This window comes from Chrysemys picta, chromosome 2 (genome assembly GCF_011386835.1).
Source record: "Chrysemys picta bellii isolate R12L10 chromosome 2, ASM1138683v2, whole genome shotgun sequence".
Taxonomy (NCBI): Eukaryota; Metazoa; Chordata; order Testudines; family Emydidae; genus Chrysemys; species Chrysemys picta.
Window position 1 is genome coordinate 182,957,163 of NC_088792.1, and position 19,491 is coordinate 182,976,653.

General features: G+C 38.7%; 1 protein-coding gene across 4 annotated transcripts in view; it reads left to right on the top strand.

The window, feature by feature from the left end:
• KDM1B (lysine demethylase 1B) overlaps positions 1-19,491 on the top strand; it is a 39,687-nt gene that overhangs the window by 4,614 nt on the left and 15,582 nt on the right. For all 4 annotated transcript variants that reach the window (XM_042860498.2, XM_042860500.2, XM_005302866.4 and 1 more), the window contains exons 4-14: positions 345-469; positions 2,240-2,329; positions 3,529-3,640; positions 4,538-4,654; positions 5,936-5,974; positions 7,110-7,314; positions 8,068-8,246; positions 9,415-9,591; positions 10,642-10,716; positions 12,997-13,134; positions 15,657-15,828. In XM_042860498.2, coding sequence (XP_042716432.2) covers positions 345-469; positions 2,240-2,329; positions 3,529-3,640; positions 4,538-4,654; positions 5,936-5,974; positions 7,110-7,314; positions 8,068-8,246; positions 9,415-9,591; positions 10,642-10,716; positions 12,997-13,134; positions 15,657-15,828 — 1,429 coding nt within the window. The remainder of the gene's footprint in view (positions 1-344; positions 470-2,239; positions 2,330-3,528; positions 3,641-4,537; positions 4,655-5,935; positions 5,975-7,109; positions 7,315-8,067; positions 8,247-9,414; positions 9,592-10,641; positions 10,717-12,996; positions 13,135-15,656; positions 15,829-19,491) is intronic.

Sequence of the window (19,491 nt, forward strand, 5' to 3'; positions counted from 1 at the left end):
TGATGGTGCTAGAAACACTGGGATCCATTAATTTAAACTGGAAGTCCTGCTTTATAAATTCTTTAAGAGTGTCAGTTAAAAGACTAAATCAAGAGTCCTTTAACTTAAATGGACATTGCTAAGATTGTTGGATCTTTAAAAGTGACCTTCCTTGACAGTTGTCAAGTTGTCCCATGCTGCTATGGATTCCAAAGATCTGATTTATATTATTTTAGCCAGTCATTGCTGTGCTCTGAATTATGAACCAAAGGAACCTTTGGGTGTTGCACTGTAGAAAATTCAGCGCCATTGTCATTTCCAGTCACAGATCCCATGAGAGTTCAATTCTAACTATGCTTTATTAGGTGAAGAAGAAGGCAGCTGAAGCAGCAGAGGATGATGATGACGCATCAGAGAAGAAATATAGAAAATGTGAAAAAGCAGGGTGCACTGCAACATGTCCTGTTTGCTTTGCAAGTGCTGCTGAAAGGTTTGTCTTTCTGTACTTACATACCTATGTTTTTGACAAAATCTCTTAAATCTACAGGCAAAACTGAGAGGTACTAGTGTAATGCTGGTTGTAGTACTTGTGAATCATCACAAACAGCATCTCTTGCAGATGACTTTTTGCAGTGTTTTGCCAATAATGTTTCTCAAAGATAAGCGTTGTCAATGCAGCATGTCTGTTGTGCCAGAAAACAAATTTTGTTTTTGTGGAATTAATGGCGTATTTATGAAACATACACAGAAGAGCTTCCCTATCAAAACACAAAATGAAACCATCATATACTATCCTATACTACTTCTGTATTGTTACAGTGTTCTGTAATCTCTCGTTAATGTGCTGAGTCTGCGGGATTGGCTCCGAAGCCTTACAAAACTATTTTCTTAATAACATCCTGTTTTCACTCAGGACTAACTTCCTGTTCAGCTTTTATATGAGTACTTTTTTATTTTAACATTCTGAATTTAGAGGTATGCGGAAGTAAAGCATTACTATATCGGCAGGGTTTATAATATGCAGCCATGTTACTCTAAATGTATGTGGCAATGTCCCCTCCCAGTATAATGTTGTGCTATTAATTTGACCATGATATACAATTATTTTATGCTGCCTCCAAGTTTTAAATTGTGTATGTATTGCATCGTTTTATATTGAGAGGGAATTTCTGCATTATAAAAGTTGTCACAGGAAAGCTGGAAGTTTTGGCAACTGAGTACGTGGCATATGGGACTTTTGATACCCAGGAAGCCATGGAAAGTGATTTCAAATGTTGGTATTCAGGAGGCAATTAAGGCATTTTAATCATTTTTAAGTCTTATTTTGTTGGTGTTATTTTTTAAAAATACTTCCATATGATCACTTATTGGAAATTAGGCCATTTCATGGCTAGCCAGCTCAGACACCATTGTGCTTTGCCACCACATAATTTTAATTTTAGAGGAATATTTAATTGACTTTATTGGGATTGTTGCTTGAATAAGGAGTACAGGATTAATTGCTTTGTCAAATAAATGTAATCCTTATATATATGTGACAATAAAAGAGAATGAACACTTGCAATGTGTAATTATATAGATTTTTTGTCTTAGGTTAAAATAGCAACCAAGTCAGTAATTTTATATAATTGAAAATAATTGGACAATAGATATTTCATATACACAGACCTAGACCTAGCAGCAAGTCATTCTATATTTATGGTTTAATCAACCTATGAATTTGGGCTTTGAGAAGAAAATGTCCCATGCTTGCTTTTTTTTTTTTTTTTTTTAATTGTAAGCTCCTTGAGACTGGGACTGAGTTTTCCTGTGTGTAGGTAAACGGGTGTTGCTACAGTATAAATAAGAGTCATAATTATCAATATTCAGCAACCTCCTCTGAGATCTGGCTCAGGGCATGCCCAATTGACCATACTAAAGAGAAGCTGCTGCAATCTCAGAGCAGTTATAAAACTGTACATGACATACATTTTGCCACCTTTGCATCTTGTATTGCTCGCGATGAAATATGAGATCTTTGATACAGTTAAAACTATTTTTTAATGATTATTTTTATTACTACTTTTGTTACTGTAGTGCTTAGAGACCAGTGCCCATTGTGCAAAGCACTGTACAAACATAAAAAGAAACAGCAGAGTATCAAACTCTCTTCTCCAATGCCCTGGTCTTAACATTTCTTTAAATTCTAAAATGAAGCCGAGTCCATGGGATTTTTTTTTTAAGTGTCATAATGCAATCTACATGTTTTCTTGTGTCCTAGGTGTGCTAAAAATGGCTACACATCTAGATGGTATCATCTCTCCTGTGGGGAACATTTCTGCAATGAGTGTTTTGATCACTATTATCGAAGGTATACTTACTGAGACCATGTCTTGTTTACAGAAGTCCTGGAGAGATTGACTGGATATTAAAAATGTGAAGTCTCATTTATTGAAACAAATATTTTAAACTTTCTCCTCTCTACTGACTTTATTTTGAAGTGAGACTTGGAGACTGCTGAGTGTAAGTTACACAAACTGCAGCTGATGTGTGGGCCATCCATCAACCAAAAAGTGGCAATCTGAGCTGCATGTCAGTTCTTCTGTGACTTGTTAAAAAAATGTTCAGGGCTTTTTGAAAAGAGTGTAAATAAACAGAACAAAACCAACAAGTAATGAGTTGTGAAGCTGTTCTTTTGGAAAATAATTCAAAAACTTCTTTATTTTTAAAGATACACTGTAGTCTTAGAAGAATTAGATTTTTATTGGTAAATGTTAGTAAATATCAATTTCACCATGCCCACACAAATCGATGAAAAACTGTTTCCGTCAATGAGCATCAGAATTTACAGATAGGCAAAGTAAGACACATGCTGCTTGAGAACTTGTTAGAGTTTGATTTAAAGGATATTTACTTTGTATATTTTGACATGAGATGTTAAAACACAAATTGTCAAGTTATAAAGCTTTAACTTTTTTGAATCTCAGTGTCTGCTGGCATTAATTAATTATTGTCGGACCCTCCTATAATTTCCCACAACTGTGAAAATTTAAACTAATACAAATAGAAAAAAGTACTTAATAAACATTGATATTATTTGTCAAAATTACAAAAAAAAAAAAGACTTGAATTCTACCAAGCCTAATTATAAGCAAGCCCAATTTTTACTTAAGTAAGTGCACTTGGAGTAAATCAAATGAGGGTGGTAGGAATTTGGTTTTACAAAGTGCCTTTCAGATTCAAAGTATCCCAAATCAGTGAAATAATTTGACGCTCAAAGTTAACTGCCATGTTAGTCCTTCTAGTCAGTAATGTGCTGAGCTGTAGTTCACCTCGACCTTGCATATTAGCCCCGGTATTTATTATCGAAAGGAAATGTAGGCCTACACACTTCCCTGATTGCTATCACATTTGTTTCTTTAAAGAAGTGCTATCCTCAGCCTTGTGTGTGTCTGTCTGTCTGTCTCTCTCTTTTTAAACATGATTTTTTGGAATAAGTATTGTTCTTTAAAATAGACTGGACCAGCTCACCTGCTAACTGCTTGCCATTTACTTTAACTTTCTTCTTAGTCATAAAGATGGTTATGAGAAATACACTGCTTGGAAAAGGATTTGGACCAGTAATGGTAAAAGTGAGCCCAGTCCTAAAGCTTTCATGGCTGATCAACAGCTTCCTTACTGGGTAAGGAATATAGTGGGGTTTGTTTGTTTGTTTGTTTGTTTGTTTGTAGATCAAGTAGCAGGTTCTGCTCTGGGACTCTAGGAGGATTTCTGGTATTAGGAAGACGGGATAAGGCAGACTCCGGATAATAATCCTGATCAGTTTCTCCACTGTCAGAAATCTTTCCCAATCCTTGGCTAAGTGCTCTCTCTGCAATACTCTATTTCTCAGTCTAATTATTGAGGCAGCAGGAAGCATTTAGGATGTAGTTCAGATGGAAGCAGATGTCAGGAGTGGACAGGTGGTGATGGTGAAGAGGATGGTAACACTAGGGAAAATGGAGAGAGAGGGAGAAAACCAGCCATAAGGGAACAGAGGGTGAGTAAAATGAATGGGAAGGGAGTATACCTTCACTGGATGGGGGTGGAACGGAAGGGAGAGTTCAGGCAGCAATGGACAATATAGATTTAATCCTGAGACGTACCGCATACTTTCAAACCCCAATGAAATAAGTGGGAATTGTGTGCTCAATACATCATAGAATTAAGTCCTATGAGTGAAATTCATCCTCATGCAGATGACCAGCACAAAGTCTATGCGCAGCTTAAGTCTTATTTACACCCTTTGGGCTTAGGTGGCTCATAGGCCTTGTCCTGGCCATCTGCATAAACCCATAGGGAGTAAGTAGGCTTAAACTGTGCATAACCCTTGTACTGGTCCTCTGCATGAGGATGAATTTCACCTTATGTGAATAATGTATTTAACAACTCCCTCGCATCTTCCTTCTTACCTACCCATTAGTTATGGTCCCAAAGTAGATTTCCTATCACGTTCCTTTGCTGGTGTTTGTTGCATCATGTAATTGACTCAGATTATAGATCAAGCTCAAGTTAAAACATGTTTGTTTTTTACTTCTAGGTGCAGTGCACAAAACCAGAGTGTGGGAAATGGCGTCAGCTGACAAAGGAAATCCAACTGACATCGCAAATAGCAAAAACGTACCGATGTGGTATGAAACTAAACAATTCTACTAAGGTAACAGCAACACTGTTTGTCCCTACTTAAGCTGCAGCTAAGGTGGTTCTTTTGTTATAGTCATTAACTTTGCTTATTTTTTTATTTTAACATTTATATTTGTTAGAATGATGAGTTGAATATCTTAGGAGCTGTATAGTTTGTATTCTACAGCAATTTAAATGTTTCCCTCATGAGAGTGAAAGTGCAATATCCAAAACATCATTTGTTGAAACGCCCATGCAATTAGTTGTAAAATCATGTTTCAAAATGCTAAGAGATCAGTCTCCATGAAAGTTGCTGCTTCCAAAATATATGTGTCTTTCCAATATCCTTTTTCGGTTTGATTTTTTTTTTTTTTTTTTTTTACTAGTCAAAACATCTGAAAATGTCCAATAGCTCTTTTTTTAGTTTTTTAATGTGCATCTGAGCTTGACAACTGAAATGAAAGGATTCAGATTTAATAGGAAGATAGTAAACTCCTAAAAGTCATTGCAGTATCTTACTAGCAGTACTACAGTTATGGTTGAGGAAGGACTTTTGTCGCGAGTCTGCTTTCAAACATTTAAGGTGAAATTCTGGCGCTATTGATGTCAGTGGGGCCAGTAGTTCATCCTTTAATTCTTTGGTCAAGAGAATTTTCTCATGGAATCTTCCTGGAATATCTGATAAAATTACATCTGGCTGTTTTTTGTTTTGTGGAATTTTAACATGAAACACTTTTTTCACCTGCTGAGACCCTTTTAGATATTTCTGAAATTGCTATTCAAACAAACAGTTAACTTGCTATTGACATAGTTCTCATTGAGGACAGGTGCCTTTAGTATGCATATGAAAGTAGTATACTGTGCATGCACAGGAAGTGATTTTATTGAATGTTTGTACAATGCTGCAGATACATGCATATGTGAAGAGGCAAGTATCTGGATTGCTGAGCACTGAAATGCAGTGTAAGCCGAAATGCCTTTCTGTTTCCACTCAACCCCCCAGCTATGTATATGTTAATGTGAGATCATTAGATAGCCAAGGCCATTCAGTTCAATCAGCAGTAACTTTATCTGTGGTGTTTGGCTTTTTAGTATTTTTTAATATGTACTGTTTAAAAAAAAAAAAAAAAAAAAAAAAAAAAAACTAAAATACTACCATATGGTAATTATCTGTGCTATGAAAGATTAAAATAGAGCACTCTCTTTTTTTTTTTTTTAAATACATTTTTAAATCTAAAGGAGTTGTACCAGAGTCTGATTGCTTCTTTTATGTAATATTCTTGTGTGGCTTTAGATAGTTAAATTTCTCTTTCAGATTGAGGGCTCGGACCAGTGTTCGATGCCTGAGGATCTGGTGAGTTGCCTGTACATGGCTGTTCATTTGCTGTATAGTGTAAAAATGGGATTAAAACATGGGAATGGGGTAGGTGTGTTTTTTCCCCTTTCTTGGCCAGAGATCACAACTGCAGCGTCGTCTTTTGGCATGTGTGCGTTTCAGCCTCAGGAATTGAGATTGCATATGCCTCATCTGGAGGAGGATCTATTTTAATAATGGGGAAGGGCTGGCCCTTCAACCTTCTAATCTTTCTTCCCTCTTAGTATAAATGTTCATGTGGTTCTCATAGTCTCTGACTTAAGGCCCTGATTCTAGGTCTACTCCTGATTCTAGGGTCTGATTGGGCAAAAATGGCATACAGTGCCTGCACTAACCATCCAGATTTGGGCAGAAAATTCCCTGGGGGGTTTTTGGGATCTCCATTTTCTTTCAGGCTGGTGTCCTGTTTCGTAAACTGTCTTCCTAAGTATGTGAAAAAATAAACTGTAATTTTTCCCAATTATTACAAAGGTTTGACTGTTTTGAAGTGTGGCATTAGATTTTGGTTAGATGGGATGCCATCATGAATGGCATGGTGACAGTGCATTGCAGTTTCTCTGCAAAACATCATGTGCAATAAACCAAAGTTGGCAGGTGTATGAACAGTTCCTTTATGCCACACAATTTGTTTAGGTTAATTCTTGTTAACACTTGTATGAGCTTGCCTATATATTTAAGCTTTTTGATATGTATTTGTTTTGCATTTTAACTATAGATCTGCAAGACAAGGTTCATTGTCGCAGGGAGGGAAGAATGTAAATGAAACTGATCAATTATGTATTGCCATAAGCCTCTTAAGACAGCTAAATTCAGCTGTTTTGAATCAGAAACAATTAAAAATGCCTAATCTGGATGAGTATTTCTCATTTTTTTTTTTTTTAGCTTGCAAAATGGATGCTGTGTTTGTGACTCTTGGCAGCTTCATTTCTGCTGTACATGGCAACAGTTCAGGCTTTCTAAGTCAGGCACAGGAGAGAGAGAAAGGGAAGAAAACTGTCTTGTCTCTGGGGCTGGTGCTTTTAGTGCTCTCAGATCTGAGTTTTGAGGGGTAAAATGGAAAAATGTGTTCAGAGTATTGATGCTTGTTCTCTTCTGCCTTCTCTCCTCCATCCAGAGAGTTGCTGAGGTTTCAGACCATTGGTGGTACTCCATGCTCATCCTCCCTCCTTTGCTTAAAGACAGTGTGGCAGCTCCTTTGCTCTCTGCGTACTATCCAGACTGCGTAGGCATGAGTCCCTCCTGTACCAGCACTAACCGATTACTTGGTGAATCCAACCCTGTGAAGTTAGAGCACATAAAGAGTGCACCTAATGTAGCTGGTAAGGGCTGTTTCTGTGTCTGTTTCAGGGATTCTCAAACTTCATTTCAGAGTAGCAGCCGTGTTAGTCTGTATCCGTAAAAAGAACAGGAGTACTTAAATTTGTTAGTCTCTAAGGTGCCACAAGTACTCCTGTTCTTCAAACTTCATTGTACTGCGATCCCCTTCTGACAATAAAAATTACTACAGGACCCCAGGAGGGGGGACCAAAGCCTGAACCCGCCCCAGGTGAGGGGGCTAAGGCCCGAGCCCTCTCACCCCAGGCAGGGGGACCAAAGCCGAAGCCCAAGGGCTACAGCCCCAGACAGGGGCTGATGTCAGAGACTGTCTAGCAACTTACTCTTCTTCAATGTATTCTGCATTTCAAGGTGATGTTTTATTTCAGAGAGAACAAAGAATTATATGAATGTCAGACTAGAACATCTATTGGTCTTGATTCCTTCTACTGCATCCATTTGTCCCATCTGGGTGTGTTACCCAGAAAGCCAAAAAACCCCTCTAACCTGGATAGATCCAGATCTCTTCAGCTGGAAGGATGATGTCTGCATTGCAGGACTTGGAGAGTGGAGGAGGGAATAAAGCAGTGAAAACTTGAGACAATCCTTAGAGTTGTCAGAGGTTTGAGGACTTCCTCATTACCACCCAGAGGATGGTCATTGGGCATGCTCAGTGTATGATCTTAGAGTGGCCAGGAACGGACTAGTCGATACAGCAGAGTACAACTGATTCATGGCCTGTCTTTATTCCATTTCAGGGATGAACAGATACTTCCAGCCCTTCTACCAGCCCAATGAATGTGGTAAAGCACTTTGTGTGAGACCAGATGTCATGGAATTAGATGAGCTCTATGAGTTCCCAGAATATTCACGAGATCCTACCATGTACCTAGCTTTGAGAAACCTCATCCTGTCTTTGTGGTACACAAATTGCAAAGTAAGCAAGGCTGAGAGTTAATGGTATACTTTTATATTTTCAAATAATGTGCTCTTAGGCACTGCCTCCAAGAAGTATGGGCAGAAGAGCCCTCACGGAGTCTGTGTTCTATGAAGAATCTTCATTAGACAAAGTAATTGCACTTTAAAAAATTGTAAGTAAATAAATAAATAAAAAACAGCACTAAACAAAAAAATTGCTTATACTTAATAATGCCAAGAAACTTCCTTTAAAGTGATCTGCAAATGTTTTTGAAACATTCCAACTTTAAGATGAAAGCCCTGTACAAGCTTGGTAAAGGGCAAGTTCAGAATATTTCTAAATGGCTTTTTAGAGCAGTTCAGTACTTTTTGTTTATGTGAATGTTAGGTAACTACTGATACCTGGGTAAGCATGAGAACAGGCTCATGACAAAACTATAGCTGAGGATGACTAAGGAGGAAAAGTAGAACATCAAAGCTAGCATTTTAGAAATGTAGTCCAGATTGACCATGTTATTTGCAACACAAACACTATGTAGAGAATAGGAGTCTCCCAGTCACCTTCTAGTGTATCTGCAGGGGCACAAGTGACCCCAGACATGGTTGTGGGTTTGAGTCTCTCTTTGTTTGTACTGATTTAACTCAGTTATCTTCACTGGAGTTACTCCTGATTTATAGGAATATAAATGAGAGCAGAAGCCCTATTGGTTTTCTCAAAACTAAGACTTCTCGATTTAGGTCTCTTAATACAAGATTTTTGAATATGATCCTCTTTTTACTTTGGCTGGAGTAGCGTACAACTTGCACAGGCCTCTACTGGATGGATCCAAAGGCATTCAGTGGAAAAGCTTGAATATCTAGCATCGCTGCAATATCTAAATGTACTTGACAGGCATCATGGATGTAGCTGAGGTCCATTGTACTCTTATCTCATTTGTTCTGTGTTAATTCGCTCTGTTTGGTTATGGGAGAATTGGAAGAATCAAATGGTCTAGAGATTCTCTTCCTGCAGTTGGCTGGCATACAAAATTGAACTTTACTCTTTGTTAATCTCTCTTAGAAACCTGTTTGATTAGAGGTTAGACTTCAGCATCTGAATTACAGTTGAAATATGTTTTAAGCCTGGGAAAGCATGGAACACTTTGTATGAACATGTCTTTATTTTATTTTTGTTTTCCAAAATGCAGGAAGCTCTTACCCCTCACAAATGTACTCATCGCATCATTGTGCGGGGGCTTGTGCGTATTCGCTGTGTGCAAGAGATGGAGAGGATACTTTATTTTATGGCAAGAAAAGGGCTGATTAATACAGGGATTTTGTCAGTCAGTCCTGACCAACATCTTCTTCCCAAAGAATATCACAATGTAGGTAGCCATAATATTAATTAGTAGATAGAATATGCTGCTGCTTAATTTCTGTTTTCATGTTTGGGCTCTTGTTTCAATCTGTAATTCCAACCATATTAACAAGGATCATGTTTAAACCTAGCTTAGCTCTTGCTAGCAAAGTGTTAACTCCCATTGACTTCAGTGGGCGCATCAGGCCTATGGTTTCCGTGGCCATTGTAGACAGGGATGAACTACGTTGTAACCTGTTTTATAAACCCATGGTATACACTCTGCTTTCCTCCACGTCCTAGCATAGTAATTCACCCCCGTTTACCCAGGCTAGAAAACATGGCTTTCAAGAACTGTCTTCTTCTTAGTGTATGCACAACATGCCTCAGGTGGCACATGACCAGGATTCATCACCGAATTTGGTCTGCTGGTTGGATCATTAGCTTCCCCGGCCCGGCCCAGGTACTGACAAGGAGCGTGACATGGACGCTGATCCATTTCCCCCCTTCAAGAACTGTGATCAATGGGTACTTGTATATGACTGTCAATTTGTGTGACACAACACTGAAATGTATTTCAAAAATGAATATGTGCTGTAAGGGCATATCTCCTAGAAATACAAACAAGTACAATTTTATGCTACATGTAAATGAAAAGTGTGTGTGTGTATTTTAAACTAGTTTTCATTATTTAACGGCTTTTGTGACCAAAGATTCGTACAAGATACATGGTACGTTTGATCTATGTCATTTAACTTGCTTGACTTTTTATCAGCACTGTTTTAGTCGAAGTAAATTGAGACATCTGCTTTTAAAGGCCTCAAATAAACCAGTTAGTATCCCCAAAGCAGTAACTGGCCTTCCGTGGACTCTAAATGAACCCTAACAAATCATGCCTTTCAAAGTTATCATTGACTATTTTAGAGGACACAGGCCTTATCCCACACCACTGAAATCAGTGGGAGCACAGATGTCACCCATAATGTGCAATGATTGATTTTTGGTTTTGCATCGACTGATTTCTTCTATAAGAACATTTGCTACTTTCCTTCTCTCTCTCTTTTTTAAAACAAAAAAGAAATCTGTCATTATTGTTGGGGCTGGTCCAGCAGGATTAGCAGCTGCAAGACAACTGCACAACTTTGGAATTAAGGTAAGAAGTTTTAGAATCAATTAATTTTTTTTCAACACATACAAATAGCAGACCTCCTACTTCATAGGATTTAGAAACCTGTCCTCAGTAGTGGAAAAATAATATTTCTAATACAGATGCCTCCATAGAAGAGCCCAATAAATGTACAAAATCTAGGGTTTAATTAGGTTAGGTAATATCTGTTGGTTGTTTTAGTTCAGGTCAAACAATAAAGCAAAACAGCAGTACATTTAGTATGTATTTTACATACTATTTTTAAAAATGACATATGAGAACAGTGTCCAGGACAGAGGGCCCCTGATCCTTGACTGTGGTTCTTAGGCGCTATCACAATGTAAATAATAAGGAAAAATTAACTTTACCAGAATTAAAAATAATTGACCCAATCTATTTCTAATAAACAAGTGTACATAAATTACATATATTTAATTGTATCCCTCTTCCCGCATTCATCTTGATTCTGCAATACTTTGCACACATGAGTAGTCCCATTAAAATCAGTGGAAATACTTCCATGTCTAAATGTTTGCAGGATTGGAGATTGAGTGGGAGTTGAGCACCTAGTTCCTTGATTTCTTTTGAAAATCCTTGTGACCAGATGCCTGGATGGGCCACACTGAGAAGGCCACACTCAGGGCAGACCCCAAGAAATAAGGCAGACAATCCCCAAAGCTGGTGGTTTACTCTATAATTAGATTCCCCAAGCCAGTAACAAAAAAGCTTCTGCAGTACCACACTGGTTAACCGGAAGCCAAACAGTCTCCTTTGGGCATTCCAGTCCTTGGCTCCCATCCAGACAACAAAGTCTAATATAGTGAGAGATTATTGAAAACCTATTTCAGCATATGTGAGGTTCTTACTGATCCCAAAGGATCAGATACTTACCCCAGATCAGGATGTATCTGAGATCCTACCCAAATATCATGCTGTTAGTCAATCCTTAGTAAACAAACTAAGGATTTATTAATAGAAGAAAAGAGAGTTATAAAGGTTAATAGATCATATACATACAAACGATTGCAAAGTCCTTATATCAAGTTTGTAGCAGTGATGGAATAGATTGCTGGCTTGCAAAAGTCTCTCTGGTAACTTCCAAAAGATTGGAAGGGCCTCAATCCAGAGTTCAAGATACTCCTTTTAGTTATAAATCCACAGTCCAAGGAATTAGAGCAGGAAAGAGGCAACATGGAGGTGTCTCAGGTGTCTTATATCCTTTGCCATGTGCATGGAAATTTTCTGTCCCAAGATGGAGTCCAGGGTCACATGTTCTCACATGATTTGCTGACTCATGCAGCTATTTGCCATATTCTTTCCAAGATGTCCACAGGAAAGGCTTACTGGGCAGGATGAATTTCTTCAATGACCCATTGTGAGCTGTGTCCTTAATGGGCCATCAACACATAGCTGTCTAACCCTGATGTAAATCTATCTGGAGGGTGTCACCCAGGAACAATACACATATTGGAGATACAAATACATGACCAATATTCGTAATTTTGGATACAAAGATCCTAAGTGGATTTAATCAGGATAATCATATGTGACAGATTGTAACTTTTTTCCATTGACACCTTATATAATACACTTTGTGCAAGACTTATGGAAATTGTGTAACAGAGTAACAACAGTGATATAAATGGTCACCTTTCTTATGCACAGCGTCACAATCCAGAAGGCTGGAATTCTGCCCCATTTTCAGCCCATTCCATGATTGCTGAATCAGGAATGCATGTTGTCCTCCATGTGCATTGTGTCAGTCATGCAGAAATGTATTTTGCAATGAATTATATTAATATCAAACAGCAAAAACAGTTTTAATTGAAAATATTGCTTATCCCTTTAGAAAATATGTATTTTCAGTATAGGAAATGTACATTAAATGTATTTTAAAAGAAGCAGCAAAAGGTCAACATATATTGACTTGGACAACTGGAGCACCTTTCCCTAAACCTGAAAAATTGGAAGTTTTTTCACCTTGTAGATGTTGAAAAAAGGAAATGATAATATGCGCAAGCCTAATTTTATTAAGGTATTAATTTTGGCTAAAGTTTAAATGAGCCTTTGTTTTATAACTGTGTGTAACTTTAAAGTAACTTTAAAATTACAATATGAGAAACATGAATAGAAGGTCTGCTCCATTAGTGTCCATTTATCAACAAAGTAAAGTATTAAGCTCAATAACATAACTAAGCAGCTTAATTTTGTCTTTATCCTGGAGCCTAGATAAGTGTTTTTAAAATATCTTCTCTGACAACTTCCTAAGCTATATTTGTGTTACAGGTCATTGTGCTAGAAGCGAAAGACAGAATTGGCGGGCGTGTGTGGGACGATAGGACTTTCAAAGGAGTCACTGTAGGAAAAGGAGCACAGATTGTGAATGGCTGTGTCAACAACCCGATAGCACTAATGTGTGAGCAAGTGGGTTTCTTCCCTGCAATTGTTATGCATTATTGTCAGTGAAAGTGGTCTAATTACAAAGCCATATAGACATGTGTATATATATGTGAGTGCCATGATTTTGCTCCACATGAGTTCATATTTCTGAATATAAAAGTTTCTTTCCAAGAATTAGGTGGGTCAGCCTCTTATAATCAGAGCAATGATTGAGCTAACCTTAAAATAATTTGTTTCTTTAAAATATCTCCATTTTAACATTAGTCATCTTAAAAAAAAAAAAAACAAAAAAAACCCAACACAAACCCCAATCAAACCAAATGATCCCTCACAATAGAATTCCTTGTGGTAAGGCTGCTCTTATTTATGATTGTAATTATTTCCCTGATACATTTAAGCCCTTTATGAATTCTAAAGAATAGAAAAAAATTCTTGGTTTCGACTACTACCTTTCAGATAGAGTACTATATATATATTTATTCTCTTGAATAGCTCTTTAAATACAGTTAAGTTTGATCTATGCCATGTTTTAACTATAAATAAAGCAAAAGACAAAGTGTTTTCTGAGTGCAAATTTTTAATTGAAGATCTTGCAGCACACAATTCAAATGAAATTATCGTCCACTTTGATTCAGGAAAGGAGGTGAAAAAATAACTAGCTCAGATATATTCTGCTCAAAGTATCTGTAGTCCCACCTCTTAGGTGAACCAAGTTAATAGAGAAAGTTCTCAACTTAATGGGTGAGAACAAGAGATTCTGATGAAATGCTATTCTAACTCGTAGCAACCAAATTGACCTCCATAGAAAAACATCACTTTCATAACCATTCTTAGTAGTACTAATACATATATGGAGAAATGGTCAGTCTGTAAAGCATAAGAGTTTATCAAGTTTGAGAACTTTAGGGCCCATCTGTATTGCAATAACAACCACATCTGGTGATGCAATTTATGACCTGGTTGAAGTGATTTAAAACATAATTCTGCCTTTTAAGTGACATCTGTGTGATAACCATGTCTTTGATTAGTGCTACAGCCTTGGACACAGCAGGGTTTTAGCACAGTGTCAGGCACATTGCTAAAATAAAAATGGCTAGGCACCAGCTGCAAGAAGAAGCCATGTTTTTGCCTGTAACTGCAGATAATGTTGTAACGGTCCCCAGCAGCTTGGTGGTTGTAGTATAGATACTCCCTTAAACTGGAGTTGGCAGTAGTTTTCAACTGTAAGCTCCAACTGACCTTAATGTGTGGTTTTGTGGCATTGTGGGGATTCATGTATATTTTCTCTCATTGACTTCCAGATGAAATTCACATAGGCTACCGTAAAAAGGTGTTTTTTAACTGCTAACATTGCAAACTGCAAAGCAGCTTTATGTTCAGATCCCAGGCTGAGTTTTTGCAAGTGGAACTTAGCTAACTAGTCTGCTGGAGACCAGGGGAAAATCCAGGTCATTTTCCTGTAATTGTCCAATGCTCTATGCCACTGGGAAGAATAACGGGGAAAAATAGCAAAACCTTATTTTAATCAGAAAAGTGAGAATGGCTTCTGAATACCCAGAGGGAGCTCATATGTTGAGTAATAGCGTGTGATCATTTATTGAGGGTATTTTTTACTTTTTTAAAAATAGAACTGTATTTTGAAAAGAGACCTGCAGTGGGAAGCAGCCCAGGGTCTCACAGAATAAGTGGGTAGAATGGGGAAATCTTAGGCCATATCTTTGACTAGGTAAAAGTGCACTGAAAAGAATTTGTGCTACATCTCCAAGTAACTGTTTCACTTGGACTCTTTGAAACATGTCAACTCTTTGTGTGACTTTTTAAAAAAAAATATTGACAGCTGGCCAGGTTTAACACTCAACTCAATGGCATCCCTCTGTCTGTCTTTCTGTCTATAATGCAATAATTATTGAATTATTGAACATCTGATCAATTCCAGAACATTTGGGGAATGTTTTAGTCCTCTATGGGCAGAACTATATTGATATTGGTGAAAACTGGAAGGGGCAAATGGTGGACACACAGAGCTCCTGGCTTCTGGTTGGCAGACTCAGCAGCATGGAGGATACACAAAGCCCCTGGCATGAGGGAAGGGGCCAAGAGGTTGCAGTTAGTCTCTGAAATAGACTGGGATGGAAGGGTGGGACACAGAGTTTGTGGGATATATGTGGAGGAAGGGAAGGAGCTCCTGCTGTGTGCAATGCACTCTGCCTACAGAAGCAACAAAGTGTGCGACTTTCTAGTTTTACCATTTCCTAATCCTTGGATTTTTGTACTGCCTTTGATGTATTGTTTCTTAAAAGTCATAGGCTTGGTTTAACTGCTGAGTTTCAGGTTCCATTCGGAACTAAATTTTTGTATTATTTTAAGAGGTTGAGATTCATGGCTAACCTGACCAGTTGTTTAAAGTGTGCAAAATCTCCATATTAGCAACAGTGCCTTATTCCTAAGGATTTACCCGTCTTTTTTAAATGTACTTGAGCAGCTTAGAAAGTGAAGTTTTCCCCATAGAAATTTTACTCATATTCATTTTTAACTTTCTTTTGAAGCTTGGCATTAAAATGCACAAACTAGGGGAGAGATGTGATTTGATCCAAGAAGGTGGAAGGATAACTGACCCCACTATAGATAAGCGCATGGACTTTCATTTCAATGCCATCCTAGATGTTGTCTCAGAATGGAGAAAAGATAAGACCCAACATCAAGATGTCCCTCTTGGAGGTAAGAGAGGAGTTGTCCTGGACACCAGATATGTTGACAGTGTTCATAACCATAAGAATAAGGGGGCTTTTATGCCAATTTGCCTTTCATTTTGTACATAATTTGGGGATTCTGAATATTTGTATGTATGGTTGGCCTTAAACTTCTAGGCTCCATTGAAGTCAATGGGAACTTTGCCACTGAATTCAGTGGAGCCAGAATTTCACCCCTCGATTTGTAGGCCATACCATATCTCATTTGAAGAATAATTTTTTCCTACATTGATAGTAACATAGGAGATTGGCGTGACGAAGTGGGAATGTTCTTAATGTTTTCTCTGAATACTGTGTGGGTGCCTCAGTTTCCCCTATGCATTTCTTAAGTATCAGGGTGGTGGGATAAGGGTGTGCGATTGTTGCAGAGCCCTAGAGGGCAGGGGTGTGCAAGGGTCTGCACAGAGAATGGCCGACACCCTGTCTCCTGGCAACTAATGGCCTGGGCCCTCCTCTGCAAAGGTGCCAATTGAAGGTGTTGGAGAACAAAGAGATCAGGTGACCTCCTGGCCTGGAAAAGAAACAAAGGGAGAGGAGGGGTTGAAGAGTTTCAGTTTGCAGCTGGCTGGGAAAATGGAGGGGAGGCCAGACGGACCTCCTGGCCTCCCCTGGCCCCCCAAGATGGACCTGACTAAGGGGGTCCTGTTGTCTGTACCTGCAAGACCTGTCTTGGACTGTTCCTGTCGTCTAAATAAACCTGCTTTACTGGCCAGCTAAGAGTCATGGTGAAATGCAGGAAGCCATGTTATACAGACAAAACTACACAGGATCTTTTTAGGGAGCAAGACAAAGATGCCACATTTATTATGATAACAGTTTGATTTATGACCAATAACATCTTAATTCTTATACACACACAGTATACCTAATATCTACACACACACCCTCATCCGATGTTCTGCAGCTGCTGCATAGTTACCAGTCCTGAACGTAGCTTGAGTCTGTGGCTTGGGTTTGTAGCTTATGGCAACTAACTGGCCAGGAAAGCCGGGCACAAGGACGAGCTGGGTCTCTGTTGGGCGTGCACCGATGCCCTTCCATGTTGGCAGCAGAATGTTACCCTCCTCCAAAGTTTTCCATCTCACCCATCCTTTTTGTAGGCTTTAGTTTGAATCCAGAGTCTATAGGTCTTGCTGTGTCACCCTGCCTCTGGGTTTGGTGATTGATCACGCGTCAATTGCAGATGGGACTTTCAGCCTGGGACCTGGTGTTGATCTTACTTCTATTGTACCTTTGTTCTTCTCTTTTTGGGGTGGACTCTTTTTACTTTGTTAGGGCTCTTGTCTGCATCTTCAGCCTTTGGTGTTTGAACTCTATTTCATCAGGACAGGCTGGGGCTGGAGGTTGATTCCATCATCCATATATACCTCATTCACACATCTAAACTAAACTAATAAGATTACAGCAGGGTTTGCAAAAAGGTTACAGCAAGCCCTTACAAAATGGAGTAAGCGTTTTAAAATGGGGTTTGAATTACAATATGGCAAACAGTGAACAGAAGTTACAATATAGACAAGTGTAATGAATGGTGAACAGAAGTTACAATACTGAAACAGTGCAAGTCTTTGGGTACGTCTATACTTACCTCTGGGTTCGGCGGTAAACAATCGATCTTCTGGGATTGATTTATTGCGTCTTGTCTAGACACGATAAATCGATCCCGGAAGTGCTCACCGTCGACACTGGTACTCCTGCTCCGCGAGAGGAGAACGCGGAGTCAACGGGGGAGCCTGCCTGCCGCGTGTGGACCCGCGGTAAATACCTTAAAAAGAAGAACAGGAGGACTTGTGGCACCTTAGAGACTAACAAATTTATTAGAGCATAAGCTTTCGTGGACTACAGCCCACTTCTTCGGATGCATATAGAATGGAACATATATTGAGGAGATATATATACACACATACAGAGAGCATAAACAGGTGGGAGTTGTCTTACCACCTCTGAGAGGCCAATTAATTAAGAGAAAAAAAAAAAAAAAAAAACTTTTGAAGTGATAATCAAGCTAGCCTAGTACAGACAGACAGAAGAACAGGAGGACTTGTGGCACCTTAGAGACTAACAAATTTATTAGAGCATAAGCTTTCGTGGACTATAGCCCACTTCTTCGGATGCATATAGAATGGAACATATATTGAGGAGATATATATACACACATACAGAGAGCATAAACAGGTGGGAGTTGTCTTACCACCTCTGAGAGGCCAATTAATTAAGAGAAAAAAACTTTTGAAGTGATAATCAAGCTAGCCCAGCACAGACAGACAGTTAGATAACAAGTGTGAGAATACTTACAAGGGGAGATAGATTTCAATGTTTGTAATGGCCCAACCATTCCCAGTCCTTATTTAAACCGGAGTTGATTGTGTCTAGTTTGCATATCAATTCTAGCTCAGCAGTTTCTCGTTGGAGTCTGTTTTTGAAGTTTTTCTGTTGAAATCTATCTCCCCTTGTAAGTATTCTCACACTTGTTATCTAACTGTCTGTCTGTGCTGGGCTAGCTTGATTATCACTTCAAAAGTTTTTTTCTCTTAATTAATTGGCCTCTCAGAGGTGGTAAGACAACTCCCACCTGTTTATGCTCTCTGTATGTGTGTATATATATCTCCTCAATATATGTTCCATTCTATATGCATCCGAAGAAGTGGGCTATAGTCCACGAAAGCTTATGCTCTAATAAATTTGTTAGTCTCTAAGGTGCCACAAGTCCTCCTGTTCTTCTTTTTGCGGATACAGACTAACACGGCTGCTACTCTGAAACCTACAGACAGACAGTTAGATAACAAGTGTGAGAATACTAACAAGGGGAGACAGATTCAATGTCTGTAATGGCTCAGCCATTCCCAGTCCTTATTCAAACCGGAGTTGATTGTGTCTAGTTTGCATATCAATTCTAGCTCAGCAGTTTCTCGTTGGAGTCTGTTTTTGAAGTTTTTCTGTTGTAATATAGCCACCCGCAGGTCTGTCACTGAATGACCAGACAGGTTAAAGTGTTCTCCCACTGGTTTTTGAGTATTTTGATTCCTGATGTCAGATTTGTGTCCATTAATTCTTTTGCGTAGAGACTGTCCGGTTTGGCCAATGTACATGGCAGAGGGGCATTGCTGGCACATGATGGCATATATCACATTGGTAGATGTGCAGGTGAACGAGCCCCTGATGGTATGGCTGATGTGATTAGGTAAATACCTTGTAGTTCGAAGCAAGATACTTCGACTTCAGCTACATTATTCATGTAGCTGAAGTTGGGTATCTTAGTTCGAACTGGGGGGTTAGTGTGGACCAGCCCTTAGTGATTTAAGCAGGAATTGGATTGACAGTGAAATTTACAAGAGCAACTGGCTGAACAGCTATGGATCTTAACAAGCATCTTAATTGTCAATTAGCCAGTTATTGGGGTAACCGGTTTAGAAACGAATGTTGTTTCATTCATAAAACTTTACTTATGAAGTTACGTTAATAAAGTGAACAATTAAAAACAATTTCATTTATCAGTTCTTGTTTCCCCCAACTCCATGACAATTGGATCAGTTGTTTTCATAGTTTGGCCATTTTTAATATACCTGTCCTTGACTTTGGTACTACCAATAGTTTGTCTCTAAGGGTATGTCTACACTGCAGTTACACACCCTCG